General features: G+C 48.2%; 1 protein-coding gene across 3 annotated transcripts in view; it reads left to right on the forward strand.

Moving 5' to 3' along the window:
* Positions 1 to 17,059: 17,059 nt before the first annotated feature.
* COL6A3 (collagen type VI alpha 3 chain) overlaps positions 17,060 to 26,777 on the forward strand; it is a 65,163-nt gene continuing 55,445 nt past the window's right edge. For 2 of the 3 annotated variants that reach the window (XM_040638706.1, XM_040638707.1), the window contains exon 1: positions 17,060 to 17,165. In XM_040638706.1, the coding sequence (XP_040494640.1) occupies positions 17,075 to 17,165 (91 nt within the window). In that variant the 5' untranslated portion in view covers positions 17,060 to 17,074. Of the gene's footprint in view, positions 17,166 to 24,417; positions 25,021 to 26,777 lie in introns of all 3 variants that reach the window. The other variant, XM_040638703.1, reaches the window with a different exon arrangement.

A 26,777-nucleotide genomic window follows, 5' to 3' on the forward strand; every position in this document is an offset into this window, starting at 1 on the left:
GACGAGGTGCCAGGGCCAGCTCAACGCAACATTTAAGGGGAAGCTGAAGTGACAGACCCGGTGGCTTCAGAGGTCCCTCAGGTGGCCCAGACTCGGGATCCTCGGGTGTTTAGGTGGGTGCTGACATTTGAGGTGGTTTCCTCCTGCGACCAGGTGGCAGAGAGGGACTTAGACATTTCAGCGAGAATCTCAAAGCCCAGTGATTGAGAAACCATAGGAGCCCAAATGCTCTCTCTGGTGAGTACAGGGGGGGATGCTGGAGGTTTCTGCCACCAGCTTCTAGAAGCTTCTTCAGTCACAAGCAGTGTTGGGGAGGGTCTAGATACAATGGTAGGTATGGATAAATAAATATTATAGAGTATGGTTCCTGATTGAATAGGGGTTTTTTACTTCTTTAAATCTTGTTTTAAATGACGTATTGCCTTTGCCTTCTAAGTAATTATGGGATGAGTAAACCACGGGAATAAAAGGCACAGCATCGGGAATATAGTCAACGGTGTCGTAATCCGGTTGCATTGAGTAGCGGTAGCTAACCGTGCGGTGAGCACAGATAATGTACACACTTGCCCGGTCACTACGTTGCACACCTGAAATCAGTGAAACATTGTGTGTCAACCATACTTCAATTAAAAAAAAAAAAAACCAAACACTTCTTCCTAAGACCAAGGAATGTGTATTCTTAGCTATTTTGAAAGGAACTAGCTGTATGCTTGATCGAAAGCATGCTGGACCCACCGGAAGGGAACACCGAGGCCACGCTTGTCCACTTAGCCTCTGTGAGCTGGGCTGCCTGGAACAGGAAGTTGTAATCAGAGTTGCCTTACTGGCAGCAGGTGACCTGCCCTGGACACATGGCTCTCCCCAGGGCTGAGCTTGCAGACGGCAGGGGGCCCAAGTGCACACCTGCCTTGCAGTGGGGACCCTACGTGAGATGTCATCTTCCCACACGCCGCATGGACAATGCTTCCCGCTCAGGGCCTCTGCTCATTGCTTCTTCGATCTACAGGCAGCAGGCAGGGAAATGGCAGCATCCAGGCCTCCCTCCCTGTCCCCCAACCAGACATTCTTGGAGCTGAAGCCTGGGGCGCAGAGAAGGGGTGAGGCTCCAGCGTTGCGGGAGGGGAGCACTAGCTGTGGGAGAGCCTGCGTGGTGTGAATGGGGGTGGGTTCTCCGACTCCCCACGTGGATCTTCGCAGGAATAAAGGCAGCCAGAAGGACAGTGTCAAGCACAGAGCAGTTTACTAAGGACCGTACGCTGTCAAGGTGGGAGGGAGGGCAGGCCCAGAGGTGACGACTGTCCTGAGGTTACAAGGGTCTTTTCTTTTTATGTAAGTGGGGGTCTTGGGTCAGAGACAGGGCAGTGTGATCTCTGCTGGGGGCTCCCGCCCCTCCTCAGGTGGACTCCTCCCACTGGTCGGGATGGGCAGTTTTTGACCCTACAAGATTTGTATCGGATGGTGCTGGCAGCCTTGCCCCACCCCACGGGGCGTGCAAATGCTTTACAGTTCACCTAGGGGTCACCCTGGGCGGAAGGTGAAGAGGAGAGCTTGTATTCACACCCGTCAGCCCCCCGGGGTGTTAGAAGCCACAAAGCCTGATGTCGGGCCCTCAGGCTTCTGCGTGTTACCAATTTATCGCTGCCCTTGCCCGTGGCTCCTGTCTAACCAGCTGCCCGCTCTGCCCGGGAGCAGGTATGGTCCCCGCGTGCTGTCTCCCCAACTTCCCTAAACTCGAAGGGGATAATCTGTGGAAAGGAGCTCATGATATCTTTAGTCTCCACACTTGGCTGTGGAAAGATCTCAAAGTCAAAAGTATCTGTTAGAGATCTCTTGATATTTCCCCTGAATCTCACCGACATTCGCAGGATGGAGAGCAGGGGAGATTTGGGGGTGTCCAAGGCCAGGCTTTCGACAGAGTCCTGCTATGAACCCCGGTTTTTCTCACCTGTAAAATGAGACCATAATCTCACCTAACAACAACAACAACAACAACAACAACAAAGACAGCTATCTATTTAAGGGGGCTGGGAGTGGTGATGTTTGGGAGAAAAGAGATACTGTGTATCAAAGTGTTGTGAAATGTGTGAAGCCTGGCAATTTGTTTCTCAAGAATTTTCTTGAAAGTTGAACAAGGAAACCATCCCCGTTCCCCCGTCCATGTCCTAGAACGGGACCATGGGTCTCACAGGCAGAATCATTACGCAGAGAACTTTTAAAAAAGAAGGAGCTTGATATTCTTGTCCTTTCACTGGTGAACAGAGCTCTGCTTAGCACAAGGCCGAGGAGATGGTAATTGCTGGTTTTTATATTTGAAAGGGAGGTTAATAGCCGAAGTCTCGATTCAGAAACTTCAAGGAGAAATGGGAGGGCGTGGTAAGGGTGGAGGGGGGAGACTGCATTTCCTGTTTTCCCTGCAAATGGTGTTGGAAAACACGGCAGGAAAACCATGGATACCCGCGAAAAAAATTCCAAAATTCATTCTCTTTGCCACCGGAGGCCCAGCCCAAAAGGTGACGAGTGGAAGAGGTGGATTTCTTTTCAAGAGCTGGGGTTTGCAGGAGTTCCAGCTAAAGGCTTGTAGGGTGAAGACAGGCTTCGGAGGGTGACCTCAGCCTGCAGCGGGGCCAGAAGCAACAGCGCACAGAGTCTGGTTTTCATTTACAGTTGGGTCAGGCCCACAGTGGGGAGGGGGAGAGGAGGGGTCGGGAGGAGGGGAGGGGAGGGGAGGAGGAGGAGGAGGAGCTGGAGGAAGCCCTGACTGTATCCTTGGACCCGGTCCAGTGCTCGGAGCTCAGTCTTCCACCAAAGGCCGCTCAGTTCTCCTGCGCTCCAGCCTCCTGCGAGGACCGCCAGGGGTTTCCTCCTCCGGCCGGAGCCCCGCTCCTGCAGAAAGGAAAGCCGACGCCGTCAGCGGGAAAACCATGCGAACCTAAGTGAATATAGAAGCCCAGGGACATACACTTCTTCAGATTTGCTCAGGGTGAGTGCGCGTCCCCCCTGCTTTCCCGGGTTTGTGGGTGCGAAGGAACTGCTTCAGACCCCGGTGAGCCTTTCAAGGGGGCTCTCATGTTCGCTGTGTTCGAGTCTGTTCTGGACACGGTTCTGGTCCCTGGAAGATTCAGCTGAGGTTTCTTTCCCACTTTGCTGCCCCTGGGCTTCTCCAGCTCGGTTAAGGCCACGGCTTGCCCGTGGGCTGCAGTCGCGTGGCGCCGTGGGCTTCCTCCGCCCATCCTGCAGCGTTTCTGGGCTCGCGGTCTGTTTGACGTCCTCTCCTCCTTCTGGAGCTCGGGGGGCATCTGCTTTGTTAGCACAAGTGTCTTTGCCAGGATTCATAACTACCTGTCGAGCGAGCAGCTCTTTGGGGAGATTCGGTCTGAATTCTCCCAGGTGGGCGCGTCAGGTGGGGCTCCCGCCCGGGCTTCCCCGCGTGGGGGGCTGGTGGAGCTCATCTGTTGCCCCCGGGGGGCTGGGGGCGACTCTGGTGCCCCGGCTCAGGGCCAAGTCAAGGGTTGCTCGGCCAGTACCAAGGGTTTCCTCTTTTCAGGAACCTGAGGTCACTGTTGGAGTCTCTGTCCTGGGCGGGGGGTGGGTGTTGCATAAAGGAGCTGCCGAGGTCAGAGGAGGAGAAGGCATTTGGCGTTCCGGCCGCGTGCCCAGTGGGTAAGGCAGGGCTCCTGGGGCCGGGGGGCTGCCCGGGTTGCCCAGATGTGGCGCGGGTGCCAAGTTGGGAGGCCCAAGGCCTGTTCCAGAGCTGGGACGCCCAGGATGGAAAGTGTTCTCTGACAGCTGCCAGCCTGCCATGGGGACCTGTTTCAAGTGCTAGAAAGTGGACCAGTGTGGAAGCAGGGGTGGGGTCGCTGGGAGGACCCAGTGAAATCTGTGGGGAGTATGAAACACAAATCAGCATTTCACAGCCTGACCCAGGAGCACGCTGAGAGGCTGGTCTGGACTCCAAAACAGACTGCTCTGAGCGCAGGGGTGTGTCCTGCACCCATACGGAGCGCAGGGGTGCTGACCCGTGCCCGCCAGCTCCTTGCCCGGCGCACAGCTATCTCCACAGGAGAACTGTAGGATCTGAGAGCTGCAAAGGCGCTCAGAGCCCGTGTGGGCAGAGTCTTCTCCTCGACCTGGGATCCCCGAACCTCCCAGGGCACCCATTCTCAATACCTCCAAAGACTGAACAGAAATGGCTTTAAAATCAAATATTCTTTGTTCCTAACCAAAATGGTATTGAAAAGCAGCTGGCCGTTGGACAGCATCAGAGATTCTGAGTTCTTTGCTGGGCTAAGACAATGGCAGAGATTCTCGGCTGGAAGCCACTGAGGTGTGCCCTGGTTTTCAGGGTGCAGCCTCAGGGGCGGGGGCTCTGAGACGCTAAATGACTTGCAGAAGCGGCACAACCGTGGGTGGCTGAGGTGGTAGTAAAATCTTCACCTTTTCAGGAAGGCAGATGGCCAAGCCATGGAGGATCCCAAGCTAATTGACATTCAGATTGGAACGGGCCATGTAATTTGTTCCCGCCCAGAAAATAGGGTCCTTCTGTCCTGTTCTATTCTATTCTAAGTAAGGGGAAACTTGCTTTATGTTCCCTAAGCGATGGAGGAAGAAGGGGCTAGGAGCTCGCGGGCAGGCAGGGACGTTGGATCCCAGCTGTAGGAGCCGAGTACCTGCCTCGAGTGGGCCTCTCTACTCGTCCAGGCCGCCTCTGGGCCCCGGGGGCCGGAGGGGTGGGACCTGTACTTTACTTTGTTCTTAATGTGGGCTGGTTGCTGAGGGTGAAGGTACAGGGATGGGGAGGTGAGGGGCTTTTGTGGGAGCTCAACATATAGGAATGATCATGTGGCCTTGGCCATCTTTGTTGAGACAAGGCATTGCCATTACCATGAGGCTGATTTTTCTCTTTCCCCAGTCCGGCAGGAGAAAACCACGAAGAAGTCACTGGGTGGAGAACAGGGCCTGGGAGAGAATACCACAGCAAGGTGGAAAAGTGGGGCCACCCTGCCTTTTTCCTATGGGGGAATTGGAGGGTGCGGCCATCCCACCTTCCTGGGAGGTGGCCGGGGAAGCCTCCGGAAGGTTAACCCCCATTGGCTCCAGCTCTTCCATCTCCTGGGAGGATGTGTGCCCCACCCCACCATGCTTGTGGCTCTCAGCTGATGGGATATAAGGCCAATGTCCAAACGAGGGGTCTTCAGGGCATTTTTGATAAAAGATCTTTCTGAATAGAAATGTCTTTGTGTGCGCACCTCCCTTTATTTTGTCCACATGAGTGCCTTCTGTCATTTTCGTAGCTTAGAACCTAACACCTCACTGATGGTAAAGTAGGGAGAAACCCCCCTAACTGATAATCAGTGATGATGGATTCGTGGCTCAAATAATTTCATGACAAGGGCACTCCCCATCTGACCGTAGTTTTGGGTGGGGGGCTGCAGGGGCCCCTGCTGTAAGCCAGCTTGAAATCAGTCATCCGTGTCGTGTCCCCCCCCCCCTTTTGGGATTTGGGAGAGTTCCTGCCTCGGGGGCTTCCGGCCCTGGGAGTTCGCTCAGCCTGTTTAGACAACGGATAAAGTGTGGTCCTTACCAGCAGCCCGCCTCGCCACCCGCTTTTATGTGAAATTCCACATTGAGGGTTTAAAAGTCACCAGCAAGCCACAAAGTCTGTCCCATGAGACTGTCTTGCAGGCATGCTAATGACCTCAGCCAGAAGTTTTATTTGACAATCCGTTTTTGTCACTGTTCTGTTTGGAGGAACCCGAGAGGATCTGTTATCTCTTGGAGGGGAATCACAGGCGGCTTCCCCCTCTCAACGGGACATTGTGTACCAGGCAGGCTTTCCACGGCGACCCGCGGGCTCTCGTGGTGCCTTGGCCGTGGAAAGCAGGCAGTAAGAACCCCTCCACTATGACACCAACAGCTGACGGTTTCGGGAGGGACCTGACATTTTAAAAAATCCTTAGTAGCTCTAACTGAGAAAGTGGAAGCCCGACATAATTCAAATTTTAAAGCAGGGGAGATTTAAAAAATTCCCTGCTCATTCAGACAGCTTAGAACTAGACAAGGATGCTTCTCTTCACTCCCCGCATTTCCAGATACGGTGTCTGTCTTTCCACTGTAAAAATTCTCGAAGGTTATCCTCCACTTTACGGAAAAGATGCTGCTTCCTCCCTTTAAAACATGGGTGACGCCTGCCCCCCCGCTCAACACACAGCGTCCTGATTTACAAAGGGGGGCTCTCCACATTATGTTGATTTTTGAAAGCATAATCTGAGCACCTTCTATAGGTCTATTCTGGGAGGGAGATGAAATTTTGAGTTAGCACCTTCACCCCGGTGTAGCCTGTCCAGAAAACGCAGGCTGGCTCTCTGTCCTCTAGAGGGCGGTGTGTGATCCTTCGGAGCTCTGGAAAAATCTCCCAAGTGGTGGGAGTCCTCCAGGGTGTGGTTTCTGGGTTTGCAGGGAGTAGGTTGATAGACATCTCAGCAGGGCTCATGGGTAACTTTAGACTCTTTAAACACATATTTTTAAATGTGAGTGTAATATCTGAAGTAGATATAAATTTAGAATTTTATTTTTTTTTTCTGTACTCCGATGTTGAGGTCAAATTATGCCTTGAAACGAGGCATTCTGAACTCAAATAATTTCATTACAAGGGCACTAACCAAATAAGAACTTGGAAAAGAAACATTTTGCCCACATCCCTTAAGAAAAGTTTAAATTAACAGTAAGTTGTTTCAGAACCAAAGTGAATTTGCATTTTGAGGCCATGCTGTCTCCACGTAGGAGTTTTGAACTTTAAAACTGGCAGGAATAATGTGAAGGTGAACTGATCCAGTAACTCCCAAACTTTTCATTACCAGCCCTTTGCTACTTTCTCCTGAGAGACAACTTACTTGAACATGTTTTACAAAATTCACAGACTAGCATTACGAACGTCCCATGTTAAGTCTTTGTTCAGACTTCCCGTGAGCTTAGACTGTTGGCCCGAGCTACCCGCTGTCGGGGTCCTGAAGGCCAGAAGCCCAGCTCAGGGAGAAGGTACCCAGCCCTCTACTCGGTCCACGTGTTCTCGTATTTGTTCAAGCTCGGTGAGCCCTGCTCTGCTCCGCGGGCCGGGAGCTCTGGGATTGAGGGAGGGTACGAGAATCCCTGAGACACAGACCCCGCCCTCTGCTTGGCAAATATGTGATTTCCATCTGGCTGTCTTAAATATCAAAAAATTATTACCTGGGTGGATGCTTTCTCCACACCCTTGACATTTCAGAGGAAGGAATGGAGCAGAGAGAGGTGAATGACTGACGAGTCTGAGGTCACAGTGTCAGCAGCAAAGCCAAGCCAGCATTTCTGGGCGCTGCTGCCCATATTAATAGGATCCCGTAAGCAGAGAACCTGGGCCTAGGAATAGCGAGGGAGTAAAAGTCGTTAGGGAATATTTTAGGGTATCCTGTGAAGAAAGGCCCTTCTTCCCATTGACCAGCGTTCTGTGGAGTAGTGTGTTACGTTTACTTAGCAGAGAGGTAACTGTTTAAAAACAAATCTGGAAAGAGGAGAAAAATAAGACAAACAGGAAACGTTCTGCCAAACCCTTCCCCAAAGGCAAATTGTTAGTCTCGGTAGGGGTCTGGCTGCATCTAGCAGACCCTTAACCTGCTGTTGTCCTTCCTGAATTCTAAGATTCACGAAACACCGAGAAACATTCTGAGCTGGGACCGGCCTGGGGCAAGCGCGGTGGGAACTAGATCTGTAACACTTCCCTGGTGTGTGCTATACATTTAGTTTTCATGGACCCAGAGCATCGAGCATTGGCCCCTGCAAGGAAGAGCTCATGGGTCAGTTTAATTTGAAAATTAATAATTGAACAGCAGCTGGTGATGACTCAGGTCTCAAGGGAAGCCATTCCAGGAAACCGGTTTTTCTCTTCTGGAATCTTCATCAGTTGATTCAGCAGCCCCGGGCCAGCACCCAGAGCTAGAGACAGCCCAGCAGAGGCACACACATTGCCCCATGTGCCCCCGGGGGCCTCTCTGTTTCTCGTGGGGGCAGCAGGAGACCCGTCCCTGCTCGGGCCTGGAGACACAGATGGAAGGAAATCATAGCAGAACCCTACCAGTGAAAGCATCAGCCATTAGCCTTATTTTATACATAAAATAAGTGAGCCTGGGGAGATTAACTAACCATTACTGATAGAGAGGTAAGGAAGTAGAATTTTTCCAGGCTATTACACTAAATCCGGTGTTGATAATATTATATTAGATGTTTCAAATTAATTTTTTTTAAAAGTCGATTTTATATAATTTTCTCTTCCAGATTTGATTGTGAATCAGAGCAGAACACAAAGATGTTTAGTTTTTCCTTACAGTGTGAGCACGTTGTAGCCACTTTGGGTACTTCTACAGTGGAACAGCATGGTTTTGGGGAGGCCATAGCCCCCAAAGTCTGTGGCCAGGAAAGGCAGAGAGGCGGCCAGAGGCCAGCTCACGGCGCTGGCACGGGGCGGACTTGTGTGCGATTTCTTTTGAAGTGCTTTCGAAGGCGCTCTCTGCCTTACTGTTAAATCCCATCTAGTCTCTGCTGAATGTTTATCCTTAGCAGGATAAATGGAGAAAGAGCCTTGTCTGGCTGCCTTGTCTTTTAGGAGCGTGGAATGCTTTCTACGCATGCGTGGTGCTGTCTAGCTTTTCCCACTACCGCAGATGTGGAACTTTCTGCTTCGTGGTTATTATCTTGGACCTTAGGAATATGTGTTTTAAATAAATTTCCACGTATCTGGCAGCTGGTCTGGAGGTTCTTCAAGTTGCCTTTATGGGGGGAAGGAAGCGAACCCCGACAGTGCTCAGCACACGCTTGCACGTGACCTTGTTCATCGGGGAGGCTGCTTGCGGAGGGGACGGCCAAACCACCTCTGCCTTTCTGTATTGCTCTGTTTCAATACACGAGCTGCTGAACGGGGATCATTTTACTTGATTTGACGAGGCAGAGCCAAAGAGGAAGGATCTAGAGTTGGCTACTGCGTGTCTACAAGGACACTGTGGGTGGCGGTGAGGCCAGGCCAACACACATCATCAGAAGAGTTAAAATTTCGCTATCACAGGAAACACGTTCAGAGCCTGGGTCACACAGATGATGCTTTAGAGATATGTATGTGACTGATAATTCTCTTCCCTCGGGCATTTTTGTAGAATGGAAAGATGAGGTTCAAGTTGTAAAATCAACAGTTAACAGACCACCTTCCAATTTAAGGGGGTTTTCTCCAGGGTGTTCCAAAGCATTTGCTTTTGAGGATTCCCCCAAAGCTCTTTCAAATGGCAGGAATATATTAAATGCCACCCTCTTCCTTCCCTAACCGAAGACCTAATAAATCCTCTTTTTGCTTCCTCCCCTGGGGGCGAGAATGGGGACTCCTTTCCCAGGATTCCAGCCAGAAGGGAAGGGGGGTGACAGAAGGAGGGAGAAGTAGGGCGGGCTGCCAACTCGAGGCCCTTGGGGTTTCCTGAGGTGTGACTTCTACTCTCCCGGCAGATAGAGGCCGCACGCCGGCCTGGTCTTCAATAATTTCTGTAGCTCCCGCTTAAAACGGGACATCAGGAGTTAACAGAAGTCCTAGAACTTGATAGGAGGACCAGCCTGATTTTAAAAAGCAGTGCTCACAGAAGAGCGAATAAATGCCCTCAAAATGGGGCCTCTGGATATATTTAAGCCTTTGTTTCAAAATGATTTCCTTGTGTGCCTGTGTGTGTCTCTTTCTTAAAAAAGATTTCCAGGCATGGAAAATGAAAAAGCTTTTGAGTAGACTTTACGAAAACTAATTTCATGAAATTGCAAAATAGCTTGGGAAGGTCTCTGGAATACGACCCAGTGGGATGGCAAGTCGGAGGTCCGTGGAAAGCAGTCTTTGAGAGATGGCTTTGTAGGTCTCTAATGGACAGCTGCAACAAGGAAAAAGGCATCTCAAAGCCTTTTCAGAACGAGGCAGAGTGAAGAAAGGAATGACTAATGCCAAATAGAAAGATAAGAGTGCAAATCTAGTGAGCTTCTATGATCGAATCTGTTGACTTTTGGACACAGAAGCTATGACAGAGAGCACCTCACTGCACCCAACCCAAGGGTCTCAAGCAGCCAATTCTGACTTTTCTTTCGTATTTAAAGGAAGAGCAGCAGACAAATGGATCCTATTGACACAGAATCTGTCCCCAGAGAAGTCTATGTTTTCCCTAGAAGAGATGGGGAGTTTCCTCGGGTTCCGGGCCAGACCTGGCACCATCCTTCAGGGCTTTCTGGGGCTTTGCAAACACAGACTTTGCTTAGGATTCCGGTTTTATCTCGAAAAGGGGGGGGGGGGGAGCAGCCATTGGGGTGTTGGGCGGAGGGCATGAAATCCCACGGGCGAGATAGAAGTGCCGTAAATTCTACTTGTGCTCTCTCGTCTCTATTTCCTGGGGGGTGGGGAGGGCTGGGGGGAGCGTAGTGAGAGAGTGGCTGCGTCCTTCTCTCTTGTTAAAATGAGCAAGCACGGTGATCATTTGCAAAGATGTTTGACATCTTTTAAAAACTTCAGTTTTAAAAATTGGAACTCCATGACATGATAAATAGAATAGATTTAATTGCAAACAGAAACATTAACAAATATCCAGCAGCTGGGCTAGGAACACTTGAGCCACATGACTAGCTCCCAAGTGCAATGGCAAGAAAAGTGTGTGGGACCGAAGGCAGTTTTCCCACCTGGGAATTCAGCTCAGCCAAACCACGTGAGCTCATCAGTCATGAGTGGGGCTTGGGTAACACAAGCAACGTCTCCAGAACGGGAAGAGCTTTCCCCCTCTGTCCTGGTTCCCTTCCTTTCCCCTCCCCTTCCCTTCCCTCCCCTCCAGGGCTCTCCTCCCCTCCCTTCCTTTTAACTTAATATCTGGGTAGATTTTAGAACACATAATTCCTGGGCACTGTACACTCCTTTCATTACTTTGTGTCTCAATGGGTAGCACTTCGTTTATGGGGTTACTCTTCTAAAGATGAATATCTTGGAAATAAAAATTTTTACATGTCATTTTCAACCGATGTAAGATTCATTTTCCTTAGAGAAGAGTTGAAGTAAGTAATACCTCAGGAAGAAGTTAGAGATTTCATCTCATTAAGTTTAGATTTTTTTGAGCTTTATCAAAGATGAGAAAATTATTTTGGAATTTCTCAATAGAGAGCCCATTCAGTGTTTAATGTATGAGAGGATTCGCGGTTTCTAAGAAGTCAGATGTGACGCTGTGTGAGATGCAGGGACGTTTACAAAGCCATCAGCAAACTGCTGAACACAGTGCACCCCGTCCCACACCCAGCAGTGGGTGAGCAGATCTTATCTCCTGTCCTTTTCTCCACATGGTTTACACGGTCCAGTGATTTCTGATGAGGCCCTATGATAGTCTCTTGCTCTCCTTCTTAAACAAAAGCACCACTTAGAATCTTGTATCTTGTGTGTGGATCAAATATTAAAAATGGTTGAGCTGGACTCCCTGAAAGATTCACATTAAGATTTTTCGTTGAAGTGGTGGTGCTATGGTGCTTGAACTTTAGTGGGGCGGGAGAATAGATGCTTCTAGAATCGCATGTGAACATGGATCCTACCCCCAGAAAACCCCGTATACACGGATACAGTTGTGAACACATTTGTGGGAGGTTGAGAGATCCTTTGAAATTTGTGGACCCCATATTTTAAAAAAAGGTTTTGACCAATTACAATATTACAGGTTGTTTTAGATAGGGCTGGCTATAGTTTTGGAAAGAATCCAGTAGAATTTAAACAATGTGGACAATTTTTCCATGAAACAGCTTTCTAATAGGATGCTTATTGATGATAGAAAAAAATCCAATGTTTATTTTTTTTTAAAGATTTTGTTTATTTGACAGAGAGACAGCCAGCGAGAGAGGGAACACAAGCAGGGAGAGTGGGAGAGGAGGAAGCAGGCTCCCAGCAGAGGAGCCTGATGTGGGGCTCGATCCAGAACGCTGGGATCACACCCTGAGCTGAAGGCAGACGCTTAACGACTGAGCCACCCAGGCGCTGCACTGATGTTTAATTTTAATAGAAAGAATCAAGGATAGCACACGTACAATGTACTTTTATACTTTACCTTCTAAATCGTATAAGCTCAGGGAGCCTGGGTGGCGTGGTCGGTTAAGTGACTCTTGATATTGGCTGGGGTCATGATCTCTGGGTCATGAGATTGAGCCCCATGTTGGGCTCCATGCTGGGCATGGAGTCTGCTTGAGGTTTTCTCTCCCTCTCCTGCTGCCCCTTTCCCCCTCTAAAAAACAGTGTGTATCCTCAATTAACTGAGAACGCACACACACAAATTATAGACCTTGCATTTACTTTTTTTTTTCCCCAGAAGAAAAACTCTGGAATAGGTTTAGCAGAGTGTGGGGGAACAGGTATGGCGGGATGGAAAGATCTGGAAGATTCCCAGGTGGAGCATTGGCTTGAGGGATTTCTAGGGAGTGAAGGGGGCAATAGTGGGGCTGAGTTGGAAGGTCATCCTCAGTGGAGAAAGCAGACCAGCCAACCAAGTGGTGCCTGAGGGGAGTGCCTCTGAGCACCAGCCAGGACCCAGCTAGGGCTTGGGGACACCATGGACCAACGCGCCGAGCACTGGGGGCTGCCTTTCTCTATCGTATCAATCCGTGTCTAATGCCTGTTCGCCATTTCAAGCCAAGATGATTGGGCTGTGCCTTTGAAATGCTGCCATTATGACCCTCACTGTCGCCTTCCTGTAAGAAAGAAGGATGTCCTCTTAATGACTGGCCTCCTGACCATCATGAAAACAACCTTTTCTTTGCAGTGTTGATACATTTCCAAGAGAAGGTTGTATTGACAGGTTGTTCTCTTTCCAAGCTCTCAGCATTGGAATCACGGGGTAGGGTTGTCTCCGCCCGGATGATACTTTTTGTTGACTTTCCTTGGAAATCCAGAGGCTCAGTGGATCTTGGAAACCACGCTCTTGTTTATGGTTTTACCTTTCTCTATCTAGTCTCCCAACTTTTGGCTGGCTGGCCGACGGCCCACACTCTGCGTCTTGCTGTTCCTCAGAGCTGGGCCCTGAGATTTGAACTCCAGCTTCTCGCTCTGGGCCTGACCCCCGGAGGGCAAAGTGTGGGCCTGAGCTTAGGTTTTCTTTGCGCTCATTGCACCCGTGTCCTTAGGTGGCAGCCTCATAGGGGCTGCTCTCGGTTTTACTTGGCCCTCAATGCTGTCTCGCTGAGTAGCCCAGCCGGCCACTGGTCTCCTGCCAAGGCCACCTCGCTAAACAGACAGACAGACTTTCCTCTGCTATCATGACTTGCGTTGCTCTGTATGACAACACTGACAAGATCAGACCACTCTTGACGCTGGCTTCATTAGCAACGTGGGGAAGATGGGGTTCCTGCATTGTAGGGTAGACGACTGTGAACAGAATCACTGGGCCCGTGGAGTGCCAGAGCAAGAGGAAGGTCAAGCTGGAAAGGTCGACAGGTGCAAAAGCTTAGGCCTGATGTAGAGCCGATTTCAGAGCTCAGGTGGTACTGAGGGCAGGAATAATTTTGCACCAGGTTTCCATGTTACATCAGATTCTTTTCTACTTTCATGAGACTCAAGTCTTGTTCCCCAAACCTTAATATTTCGCAGCGCTATACGTCTTTTCTTCTTCCTTTCCGGTGTTATTTACAGGCAAGGACAAACATTGTGCTGTTTCATGCCAGGGGCATGGATGCACGCTTTAAGAAAATGTTTAATTGTAATTTGTTCCCATTTTAGCTCTTAGCCATGATTGCACCTCAAAAAGAGAGATGCCACGTTTATATTATACCTGTTAAATCAATGGCTACAGTTAAGGGGTACATCGTTGCCCTTACTTTTGAAAACGGATGATTTTTCCTGTCCTTTTTAAAAAAATTGTGGTAAAACACACATGACATAAAATGTACCATCTTAGCCATATTTTTAGAAGATTTATTTATGTATTTTTGCAGGGGGAGGAGAGGGCGAGAGAATCCCAAGCAGACTCCCCCATGGAGCCCGACTCGGGGCCCAGTCTCATGACCCTGAGATCATGATTGGAGCTGAAATCAAGAGTTGGAAGCTTAACCAGCTGAGCCACCCAGGCGCCGTCCGTCTTAACCATTTTTAAGTCAACAGTACAGTAGTGCTAACTATATGCACCTTGTTGTGCAATGAGTCCCTAGAATTTTTCATCTTGTGAAACTGGAACTCTTTACTCATTGAGCCTCTATCCCCTTCCCCACCCTTTGGCGACCCCCCTCCTATTTTCTAATAGTTGGACTACTTCAGATACGTCCTCTAAGTGGAATCCTGCAGTATGTGTCTTTCTGTAACTGGCCCATTACACTCCTCGTGGTGTCCGCAAGGTTCGTCCACGATGCTGCATGTGATAGGCTTCCCTTCCTTTTTAAGGCTGAGTAATACTCCACTGCATGCGAGTCCCACATTTGTCCTCCCCTTTCATCCATTGATGGACATTTATGTTGTTTCCGCCTCTTGGCTGTTGTGACTAATGCTGCAACAAATGTGGGTGTGCGTTATTTCTTTGCAATCCTGTTTCAGTTATTTTGGATGTATGCCCAGAAGTGGCATTGCTGGGTTATGTGGTAATTCTATATTTAATTTTTTGAGGACCCTCCATATAGTTTTCTATAGTGGCTGCCCCATTTTATACTCCCACCAGCAAGGCACCAAGGTCCCAGTTTTCCTGCATCCTCATCAATAATTGTTGTTTACTATTTTTTTGATGGTAGTCATTCGAAGGGGTGTGAGGTGATCGCTCATTGCGGTTTTGATTTGCATTTCTCTGCTGATGAGTGATGTCGTGCATCTTTTCATGTGCGTAATGGCCATTGCTGTCTCTTCTTTGGAGAAATGTCTTTTCAAGCCCTTTTCCCAGTTTTAAGTCAGATTATTTACTTTCGTTGCTGTGGTTGAATTGTGGGAATTCTTTATATATTCCGAATTTGAATCCTTCATCAGGTACATGGTTTGTGAATATTTTCTCCCTTTCTGTAGGTTGCCTTTTGCTCTGTGGATGGCTTCCTTCACTGCACAGACGTTTTTGATGATCCAGTCCCGTTTGTCTATTCTTACTTTTGTTGCCCATGCTTTTGGTGTCGTACCCAAGAAATCATTGCCAAATCCAATGTTGTGAAGACTTCTATATTTTCCTCTAGGAATTTTAGACTTTCAGGTCTTAGGTTTAGATCTTTAATCTATTTTGAGTTAGTTTTTGTAAAGGTTGTAAGGTGAGCATCTAATTTTGTTCTTTTGTACGTGGATATACAGTATTCCCCACGCCATCTGTTGAAGAGACTCTCCTTCCCTTATTGGGCAGCCTTGGCACTCTCATGAAAGATCATTTGACCATATACATGAGGTGAGGGCTATTTCTGGGGTCCCTATCTCCTTCATTGGTCCATATGTCTTTCTTTATTCTAGTACCGTCCTGTTCTGATGACTGTAGCTTTGTAATATGCTTTGAAATCAGGAAATGTGATACCTCCTGCTATATTTTTCTTTCTTAAGATCATTGTGGCTCTTCTGGTCTTTTGAACTTCCATATGATTTTAGGATTTTTTCCCCCTCTTTCTATGAAAAAATATTGGATTTTTTTTGGAAGTTTATCTTTTTTTTTCCAGTATTCTTTTTTTTTTAATAAAAATTTTTTATTGTTATGTTAGTTACCATACAGTATATCCTTAGTTTTTGATGTAATGTTCCATGATTCATTATTTGCGTATAACACCCAGTGCACCATGCAATACATGCCCTCCTTAATACCCATCATCGGCCTATCCCAGTGCCCCCCNTCATTCTTCCCTTCCTTCTCCTCTGATCTTCCTGCTATTTCTTATGTTCCATAGATGAGTGAAACCATATGATAATTGTCTTTCTCTGCTTGACTTATTTCACTTAGCATAATCTCCTCCAGTCCCGTCCATGTTGCTGCAAATGTTGGGTAATCTTTCTGATGGCTGAGTAATATTCCATTGTCTATATGGACCACACCTTCTTTATCCAGTCATCTGTTGAAGGGCATCTCGGCTCCTTCCACAGTTTGGCTATTGTGGACAATGCTGCTATGAGCATTGGGGTGCATGTGCCCCTTCTTTTCACTACATCTGTATCTTTGGGGTAAATGTCCAGTAGTGCAGTTGCTGGGTCGTAGGGTAGCTCTATTTTTAACTTTTTGAGGAACCTTCATATTGTTTTCCAAAGTGACTGTACCAACTTGCATTCCCACCAACAGTGTAAGAGGGATCCCCTTTCTCCACATCCTCTCCAACATTTGTTGTTTCCTGCCTTGTTCATTTTTGCCATTCTAACTGATAAAAGGTGATACTGGGGAGCTTTCTGACTTGGGAGGAGGACAGGGTGTTGTTTGGAGGGCAAAGATCTGGTGTCACAGGCTATTGAGCCCGTCTGAGCGTGAGCTTGGCTGGTTGGAAGTCATGCGTGCAGCGTGGTATGGGAGACCATGTAGCAACGTGGTCAGCCCCCAGGCCTGGCTTCACAGGCTTGCCAATTCCATGTCCCTTGATGTGTTCCATTCTGAGATTGGTGTTTGGCACACAGCAGGTTTTTGCTGGGAAAAGAGGGTTAAATAGAGAGTAAGGGCAAGATTTGAAGTGGTCCCAGAAGCCATGGCTATGTTTGCATAGCCCATTTTCTCCATAAACTGAAGATTTCCTGGGGGATTCTCAAATCTGATCTACACAATTAAGCTGGGTGTCACAGATCTGCCACTTGCTGTGCCCACAAGCACCTTTACTCTTGACTCTTTCTGCTGTTTGTTTGGCGACTTGCTGTCTGCCTCAATCTGAGAAGAAGCGAGGTTTAATTGCCCCTCTCCCCAATTTTTAAAGCTATGGCCAAAGGGATATAATCGCTAGATTCAAAGATTCTCGTGTATTGTTTAGTCAAAACTACATTTCATAAATGGGACAAATCCTTGATGCATTAGTTTGTAATCTGAGCATCAACGCTGATCATTTCGCTTTGCCCTGTTTTCTCGTTCAGGTTCCCACTTGGTGCTTAGACACATTCAAAATGAGGAAACATCGACATTTGCCCTTGGTGGCCATGTTTTGTCTCTTTCTCTCAGGCTTTTCTCTTACCCGTGCCCAACAGCAGCAAGCAGGTAAGATCCAGAAACATTTCTTACTTTTATTCAAAGGACTATTTTCTCTGATTGTAGATCATAGACCTCACGAGCTTGAGATAGAACTTAGACATGCTCTGAAGGGACAGTGAAGCCCTTTGTTGCAGGACGTTCATTCAATGTATAGACCTTTCCAGATGCTCTGTATCCAGGGAGAGATGGCTAAGTTTTACGAAAACTTGGGTTTGATATCTTGGAGTTGGTTAGCAGGTGCTTTGTTTTTACACTGGGTATGAGGGGAAAGTTTGTGTCACAAATATTTTACCAAATGAAGAGCTTTTGCCCATTGCTGGCACTGGTTTGGTCTCACTGCGTATAAAACCAGCACAAGACAATTATTGAGAATAAACATTTTTCTTGAAAACGGAACACACAGACCACCCAGTCTCTCTAACTCTGGACACGAAAAGACATTTTTCGCCTAGAATCACCCCATCTTTAAAAAAAATCAGTTTCTCAAAACAGTTTAAAAAAAATAGATGCGAATGAACCCTCTCAGGAATTTGCTCGCAGAGTTTTAGAAAACAGAGAAATGCTTCATGCGTTATGAGCTTGAAGGGATGCCCTTGGGTCTTCCTCTCATTAGCCTGGAGACTTGGGCCTCAGGCAGGGATCGTCCCCCCGGGCTCCGCGGTCCTTAGATGGCGGGGAGCTGAGTGCCGCCTCAAGGAAAGGGGGGCATTACTTGGGGCATCAGGGCAGCCTGAGGTAAGTAGAGCTCAGGAGCTGGCTGTGCGCGGCCAGCCTGGCCCGCAGTGCAGAAGGGCCCTCTCGGCCCCCCACAGCCTGGCACCTTGAGCCTCCTGCTTCCATTTTCGAGAGAGGACTGGATTCATCTTTGAAAAAGATAAATAATGTCCCACATCTGCAAAGGCCCTTCGGGCCCTGAAAAATCTATAGTAACCAGTTAGAGTACCTTTCTTCATGCTAAAATGTCTGAGAAAAACGAGAGGCTGCCTTTCTGTAAAGTTACAGAAGTCTTCACTTAAGGAAGATCTATTTAATACATTTATTTTTCTCGAAATTACCCAAAGAATTGGAGGCTAGTTGATGGAAAGCAGTGGAAGTTTTCACAGTTCCTTCTTCTCGAGGCCCAGTCTCAGAGCCCAGACTGAAGGATGAACTCATGAAATGCTGGTTGGCGATCTCTGATGGGATAGCCTTCTGGTCTCATCAGGTGGGTCTTGGGGCTCAAACTGTCACAAAGAATCACAGCTGAGTTCAAAGACACTCCAGGGAATGCTCTCCACGGCCCCATTCTGGAGCCTGCCACTGGCTCACACACGGGGCTCATTGCATATGGCACTTGGGCCAGGGAGCGGGCACCAGCAGCAGTCGAGTCCCCACGCCCAGGTCCCCGTGGCTCAGGTAAGTCAGCCTCCCCGCCCGAAGCACGAGCGAGGCGCCGCTCCCTCAGCGACAGCGCAGTGCGAGCCCAGACAGCGTAGGAAGGGAGGCTTTGCGCCGATAGGAAGTCATTGCCTGAACAGGAGAAAAATCTAAACCAATGTCTTTTTTTAAAGATGTCAAAAATGGTGCTGCTGCCGATATAATATTTCTAGTGGATTCCTCTTGGAGCATTGGAAAGGAACATTTCCAACTTGTTCGAGAGTTTCTGTATGATGTTATAGAATCTTTAGCTGTGGGAGACAGTGATTTCCGTTTTGCTCTGGTCCAGTTCAACGGCAACCCACATACCGAGTTCCTGTTAAATACGTACCGTACTAAGCAAGAAGTCCTCTCCCACATTTCCAACATGTCCTATATTGGGGGAAGCAATGAGACTGGAAAAGGATTAGAATACGTAATGCAGAACCACCTGACTGAGGCTGCCGGAAGCCGGGCCGGTGACGGAGTCCCTCAGGTTATCGTAGTGCTAACCGATGGACACTCGGACGACGGCCTTGCTCTGCCCTCAGCGGGACTTAAGTCTGCTGATGTTAACGTGTTTGCAATTGGAGTTGAGGACGCAGATGAAGGAGCGTTAAAAGAAATAGCAAGCGAACCGCTCACTATGCATGTGTTCAACCTAGAGAATTTTACCTCACTTCATGACATAGTAGGAAACTTAGTGTCCTGTGTGCAGTCATCCGTGGCTCCAGAAGGGGCTGGAGGCACAGAGACCCTTAAAGACATCACAGGTAATGGCAACACGGCCAAGCTGCTGCCCGCCTCGCTGTTCTTTGGAGAGAAGCTTGGCAACCGCTGGCGTTCGAGCGACACTGGCTAGCGGCGGGCGGGTGGGAGCGGGACGAGATGGCTGTTCACGGGCCTAAAAACAAAGGTTTGACCCCGCTGTCTAGTCTCCGGGATCGAGCGCTCACCTGCCTCCAGGAGGGCGTTTCTCCAGCAGTTACATCTGAACTCTGCAACAGCCCCTGTCTGCTGGTAGGATCCCGGAGGAGGTACTTGTGATTCCTAGCACAGGAAGCCTCCGGGTGGCGAGGCAGGCATCTGGCAAAGATCCCCCCACCTGTGACTGGGCGGAGAGCCCGTTTCCTGGAAAGAAGGCTCCGTGCTGGAAGGGCACGGCGGAGCTTGCGAAGAGAGAGGGACAGAGAAGCGAGAGGATCTTCTTGGGAAGGAAAACCAGAATGGTAGAGAGTCAGTTCCTGCAGTAGCCCATGCGGGGGTCCTGCCTTGGGGAAGATGGGGGGAGGATGGGGACAGGGGTGTGGACCAGGATGGGGAGGAGCCCTAGAGGCAGCTGGGTGTGCGACCTGGGGAACGCTGCCTCCGTGTATGGAGGGAGGTCAGATCGCGGGGGTACAGTAGTGTCCAGTGATGCTCACGGGGTGGCCCTCGTGTGTGTAGGGTGCAGTGGACAGAGGGCCACCGGGGAGGGGGCCGCTGGAGACCCGGGGGGCTGGCGCTTGGGAGGGTGAACCACAGAGACGTTAAAGTCTCTGGAGATGAACGCAGGGTGTGCGGTGTGGACGCAGGCTGAGCGTGATGGAAAGGAATCCCTTAGGAAGTTCGGAGATCCCTTCTGGGCGTCAGCTGCACGGAGAAGGGGGATGATTCTTTGAAGGAGGAGTGAGCGGGGAGTGGCCTGGGCAGGCAGCGTCTGCACCGCAGCCAGGAAGTGACCACAGGAGCAAGATCCGTGGCGCGCTTTTCTCCTGAGCTTTCCAAAGTGCTTGCCACCCAGGAGCTCAGAGATAAGCGGCAGGAGGCCAGTGACTGGCAGAGAGTCCCTCTCTTGTTAATTCCACATGTGGCGCGGAGCGGGGAGAAGAAAGAGTTGCGATTTTGAGGCATAAAGTAGCCAGTCTAAAGGGGCACGTGGGAGGGGCTGGTGGAAAGGCAGGAAGGGCATGAGGAGTCGGGAGAAAGGTAGAGCTTTTTGGATTGTGGTCAGGGTAATAGAGGAATTGTAGGGACACAGGAGGGGTGTCAGTTTCTTGTAACAGATTTAGAAAGCAAGGGCAGGGGAAGAAGTTGACTAAATGTCAGAAGGAACCATCGTCTTGGGCAGGCAGAGCTTAGAGGAAAGAAGGGTTCCAGAACTAACCAACTCCAAGTTGTTTCAGGGAGTGGTGTCCCCAGTAGTCGCCTATGATCTCAGCTGTGACACCCATGATCACAGCAGGTTTACCTCTGAGAGAGGAGCAAGTGATGGCCTCAATCATTTACGTTTAACCCTGGAAAGCGTTCTCTGCTATGCGTGACACGCCTCACTTATGTTTTATGATGGACGTGTCGATCCTGCCAGATTATAGGAAAAGGAGCTGGGACCCCCCCAGAGCATCCCAAACCAAACACTCTGGGCCACAAGGAAATGACACGAGGGTATCTATGATGACCTATCCCAGTCTCTACAATATTCTCAGTGTCAGTAATTCACCGACGATCAATTTCTGAACGGAGGGATAAGAACTAATCCATGTCCAAACAGTGAAGGGATCAGTAGAGAAATAGGACATCTTTTCCTGAGTGCTGGTTTGGCCGACTCAGGAAAAAGAGGGGATGAGTTTTTCTTTACGTTTAACCCTTCTATCAATGAACAAGGAGCCTGTCTGTACAGTCTGTTTCCACACAGATGATAAAACCTTTGTTTTTATGCCAAGAAAGCATCTCCGTCTTCTAGTGTCCAAGCCACTAGCAGCTCCATGGTGGAATATTAATCTGTTTATGTTGTCTTTTCTGATTTACTTCACTCTGCAATTCCTCCAGTATCACAGCCCCCTGCATGTTCCACAGCCAAAGTGAAATAATAATTATTCTCTGCTTACAGTTTTTAGGAAAGGTAGTCAGAGGGCAGTATAGAGATTTCTAGTCAGTTAGGGCCATTTCTTCCCATTACCTGTATGTGTATGAAATGTTAACTGTCCCCACTGTTCTAAATGAACTCTACTCAAGTCATCAGTCTCCGAAGGTTGTATTTTTAAAAATCTCTTTGTCTTTCTTTTATAAATGCTTATCACTAAGATACAAAACCTTTGCCCTGAAGCAAAAGTGAAAAGTGGTCTGTATTCAGTGAGGATTTCAGTGTCAGCCTTCTTTTCTTTGCAAAATGTAGGTTTAAAGCAATCACAAAATCCATCTACAATTTTGTAGATTTGCATAAGAAATACATGTGTGATCTTTTTAAGTTTTCTTAAAAAGAGGAAGCGTCCCACGAACTCAGGAAGGCATTGTGCCCACACAAATGTGCTCCGGAAAAGAGTGTTTCCAACAGCGTTGAAGGAGCCTGATGTTTCCATGGACATTGTGAAACTTCTCTATAGAAAATGCTACAGGGGGTGTGATACACGAGCCGTTAAAGCAGAAAACCAAACAACCTCCTGATTTTAGTTACACTTGGTTATCCTTAGACTTGATATTGGTCATTGGTTCGGCTTGCTGTACACAAGAACTCATAGCTCTTGTGTCTGTCTGAGGCTTCGGTTCTGGATAACAGCATGCCCTTGTTCGTCCCATCATTGTGTGTATCAGAGGACAATGTTGTGTTTTCAGTGATGACAAATTATCCAACATGTTTCTATGACCTGCTGCAGTTCAGCCTTTAGGAAGAGAAAAGTTCAAGGATCTTCGCACAGGGCTTCTCTTCTTTATGTACTCCTGTAAATTTCAACCAAAAAAATAATAAGATGATAAATTAATTAAAAAGTAATAAATGAATAAGGAATGTGTCACCCTGTGTTCTAGGTATCATTTTCCTCTACTTGACCCTAGGCTCATAGCTAATCCTTCTCTTAAATGACCTGGTATGCGAGTCAGTGGCAGATCTTCCATTGTCTCTCTGGGGCATTGGTTTGGGCCTGGGAAATGTTGAGGAATAGGGTGGTGTGACTGACAGAGCGTCTGGCTCCAGGGATGCTGTGGGCCATTTCTGTGGCACTGCATCCTCCCAAAGATCCCTCAGGAATCTTATGTTTTGGCTAAAGAGTAGCAAACGCTTTGGCGTTCTTAGCAAAGGCCCACTCTTATTTAATACTTGGGTGTGACGTTTATTAAAAATATGAGATCTTAATTACTGTAGCATATTATCCTTCTCATTAGATCTTGTATTTCCAAGTTAATATCTTTCCCTATGCAAGGAATTTATCTGCAAAAATGTCAGGGATTTTGTGGAAGGGAAGGAAGAAAGAGCTGGTCTGCTGCTAGCAACCCCTGGCTCGGCTTACACTGTGAGGGAACTTGGGGAAGAACATAATTGCACGATAGCAAAATTCTTGAATGTTATCAGATCAGATTTGTATCCAGTTTCCATAGTGAAAATGAAAGCAATTTTGCTGGCACAAGGAAAAGTTCATTTTAAACATAAAATATCCACTGTTGTTAAAAGGTCAGAATGAATAGTCTTATATATGTGTAGTGTTGTGATTATATCCTAAATACAGCTTCTTAAAATCTCAGAATATAAATATCACATATGCTCCCATGGAATCTTTTCCCATTCCTGACATGCACTTAAGTTATTAAAAAACATTCCACAGACTAATTTGGCTTTTCCTCTAGTTTTAAATCAGACTGATATAAATGTTCTAGCCGAGCCTTTGAAATATTCTACTCAGGTTTCTAAATTATTGATTGCTATTCCTTACTCAGTGCTTCTGTGAAAGCCTGTTTTCCCTAATGGGATGGGAGTGTCTAGCTTGCCATCGTGGGGAGAAGAGAGGCCTAGTTCTCCATTTTTATGTCCATCTGTATAACCCCAGAGCTAATTCTGATTCAGGGTTTATTAGAGGCTCATGGTCTCACTAGGCAGTTGGTTTAGGATGTCATAAAAATAAGGTTGGATAATTATGTCATGACTGGTTTCATATCACTCTGCTTAACATTGTTCTGCATTATGTGATTGAATATAGAGGCAATAGCAAAAACACAGGAGCAAGACATCTAGCCTAATCCCAGACCCGCATGTGAGTTCCATGCAACTAAACGTCATATGAAAAAGGAAAAGACCTTGATGTAATGAGCACTGGGTGTTACATGCAACTGATGATTTACTGAACTCTACATCTGAAACTAGTGATACACTATATGTTAACTAATTGCATTTAAATAAAATAGGTTATTTTAAAAAAGAAAAGATCAAACCAAACATCTATAAAAGTATTTTTAAGATGAGAACTTTAAGTGTAGCTTGAGTTCTTCCTTTCAAATTCACAGAGTTGCGTGCCTGCCGCCATTTTGGTTTTTAAAGAAAAGAGAAGAAACTGTTGCTCAAAGAATCAAGTGTCTAACATGGTGGGATGATAAGTCACCAAACCCTGAATCTGAGATTCTGTTTCCTAGCTGTGGATTTGGGCAAAGAAAATTCCTGTAATAACTTGAGGGTTATAAGAGAAATGTCCAAAAACTAGTAATCATGTTTGGACCTCTGTTAATAGTATGTACTCCCTTATCTTCTCCTGTGGGTATGGTAGCACACAATTCCATGGAACAACATCTCCCTCCAAATTTCATAGAAGTTTCTAGAATATGTACCCATGATTTCTCAGACAAGTGAATACGATGTTTTGAAGTGTAATTACAGAGATGGTGCAGATGAAAATTTGATATAAATGCCCCATTTTACACCATGGTTCCTAAGAAGTTGCCTCTTATCCATTCAGAATGCAGAACTGAAAGAGAATTTCACATTCCTTAATCAACATGTGTTTTGTGTGTCCATATTTCGTGTTTCTTATTGGTTTCCCAAGAAACATGTCAGAACACTGAACAATGCATGTGGTCACTTGTTCTAACGCTTTCACATTTTTTGCATTTCTTTCTTTTAAAGCACAAGACTCTGCTGACATTATTTTCCTTATTGACGGATCAAACAACACCGGAAGTGTCCATTTTGCAGTCATTCGCGACTTCCTTGTAAATCTCCTTGAGAGACTCTCTGTCGGAGCTCAGCAGATCCGAGTGGGGGTGGTCCAGTATAGCGATGAGCCCAGAACCGTGTTCTCCTTGGACACCTACTCCACCAAGGCCCAGGTTCTGGATGCAGTGAAAGCCCTTGCGTTCACTGGTGGGGAGCTGGCCAATGTCGGCCTCGCCCTTGATTTCGTGGTGGAGAACCACTTCACCCGGGCAGGGGGCAGCCGAGTGGAGGAAGGGGTTCCCCAGGTGCTGGTCCTCATAAGCGCTGGGCCTTCTAGTGACGAAATCCGCGACGGGGTGGTAGCACTGAAGCAGGCTAGCGTGTTCTCATTTGGCCTCGGAGCCCAGGCCGCCTCCAGGGCCGAGCTTCAGCACATAGCCACCAATGACAACTTGGTGTTTACTGTCCCGGAATTCCGTAGCTTTGGGGACCTCCAGGAGCAATTACTGCCGTACATTGTTGGCGTGGCCCAAAGGCACATTGTCTTACAACCGCCAACCATTGTCACAGAAGGTACGTATGCTCTTCTCGCCCTCCGTGGGGGAGGGGGGGGTTGTGTGTTGGTTTTCGTTAGAAGTAAGGCAGGCTCCTACGGAATGATTCGCCTGAGCAGAACCTGTAAGTACCCACAGCGGAGTCCTTCCGACGCGTGCTAGCTCATGGATGGGATGTCTGTGCTTGTTGCGGTGTTGGAAAAAAACACAAGATCTGTGAGTGAGTGGGGAGCTCGTGTTAACGCATGCGTTGTCAGGGAAGTGAGCTCTGAAGGTGAATTCAAGAGAGCCGTTACTCTGAGGCTATCGAGTGTCATTGTTTTGTTGACTTACGATCCAGTCATCTGAAAAATGGAGCTCAGGGGCTCATGACAATTCCAAGGAAACTGGTCCCGGACAATGGCACTGCCTCGAAGCCAGCATGGTAAGAGGTGTGCTCGTAGGTAGGGGAGGGCTGTCCCTCCCGCAGGGTCCTCTCTGTGGTGGGTATCGAGAGCCGCACTTCTGAAGGTAAGAAACAACACAGCACTGACTTGGCGGGATGTTGAGGAGACGCTGTTTGCCTGTGCCTGTCCAGTTTCTGACTAGTTCTTTGAGGGGCGAAATCATGACATACCTTCAAACGGAGGGCCTTTGGCAAAAAAGCCCAACTGGAATCATTTACAAACATAAAACAAATCCCATTACCTAACAAATATCCATGTAACAAATGTGGGAGGTGAGGTTGTGTTTTCAAAATGTAAAGAAGAGTCCAGCTGTGCGTGAGGCTGTGCGGGGCAGTGAAGATCCAGGCCAACCCAGTGGTACCAAGTTACCTTAACTGGTGATCTCCTCTGTCTGCCAGAGATTACCCGTGGTATTCTGGATTATTGCTGGGCAGGGAAAACCAGACTTGATGCCCGATGCCATCCTGAAAATCCCCTTGATATTTCTAGACATCCCTCTGATTGGAATACAACCTACGAAGGTTTCTCGGGAAGCAAACAGGTAGTTTCCATAGCTTTCGTCCACACTGAGGAAAACACCACAGCCGTAGCTGGGAGACCGGCCTTTTTCCCGGGTCTTAGGGTCACCAGCTGCGCAATCCTGGGCAGGCTGCACAACCTCCCTGGGCTCTGATTTCTTGAATTTATGGCCAAGGAGCTACCCTGGAGGAAGACGTTTCTGTTCCAGGAGACGCTTCATGGCCGCACGCAGCTCTCTGCAGTTCCCCCCAGCTAGAGTGTTCGCTCCTCACTCACAGACAGCACCTTTGATCTTTGCGACTGCTTGGGGATAGTCAGCAAAGATCCTTGGCTGTCCGGTGTGAGCTGGACAGCTTGCCAAATGCCGGAGACACAGAGCTGGTGGACAAGAGACACACGGCCACCGACCCGTTACAGGATAATGGGGAGATGGTGGAAATGTAAGCCAATGGCCAGACGCAGTATGGCGAGTGTGAGAGGGTAGATAAGGGCAGCCTGGGGCTGTGAGGGGAAGAACAGGGGGCGAGAGCTTCGGACGGCTGGCCAGGGAAGGCACATTAGAGAAGCTGCAGGATAGAAAGGGGACAGCAAAGGGACAGCGCTCCAGGTGCGGTGTCCCTGCAACATAAAGGAGCCTGGCCTCTTTCCAGAACTGTCGGAAGGCAGCAGGGCTGGAGCTCACTTGATGCACGGAAGGCTGGAGCTGAGGAACTGCCCTCCAGTGGCTCTGTTTTCTCAGTGACCTGTGTGGTGAGATCAGGCGTGGGCCAGGTTTGAGCCGAGAGCAGAGGATGAAGCGGTCGTTCTGCAG

This window comes from Ursus maritimus, unplaced genomic scaffold (genome assembly GCF_017311325.1).
Source record: "Ursus maritimus isolate PB19 unplaced genomic scaffold, ASM1731132v1 scaffold_1, whole genome shotgun sequence".
In the NCBI taxonomy this organism is placed as follows: domain Eukaryota; kingdom Metazoa; phylum Chordata; class Mammalia; order Carnivora; family Ursidae; genus Ursus; species Ursus maritimus.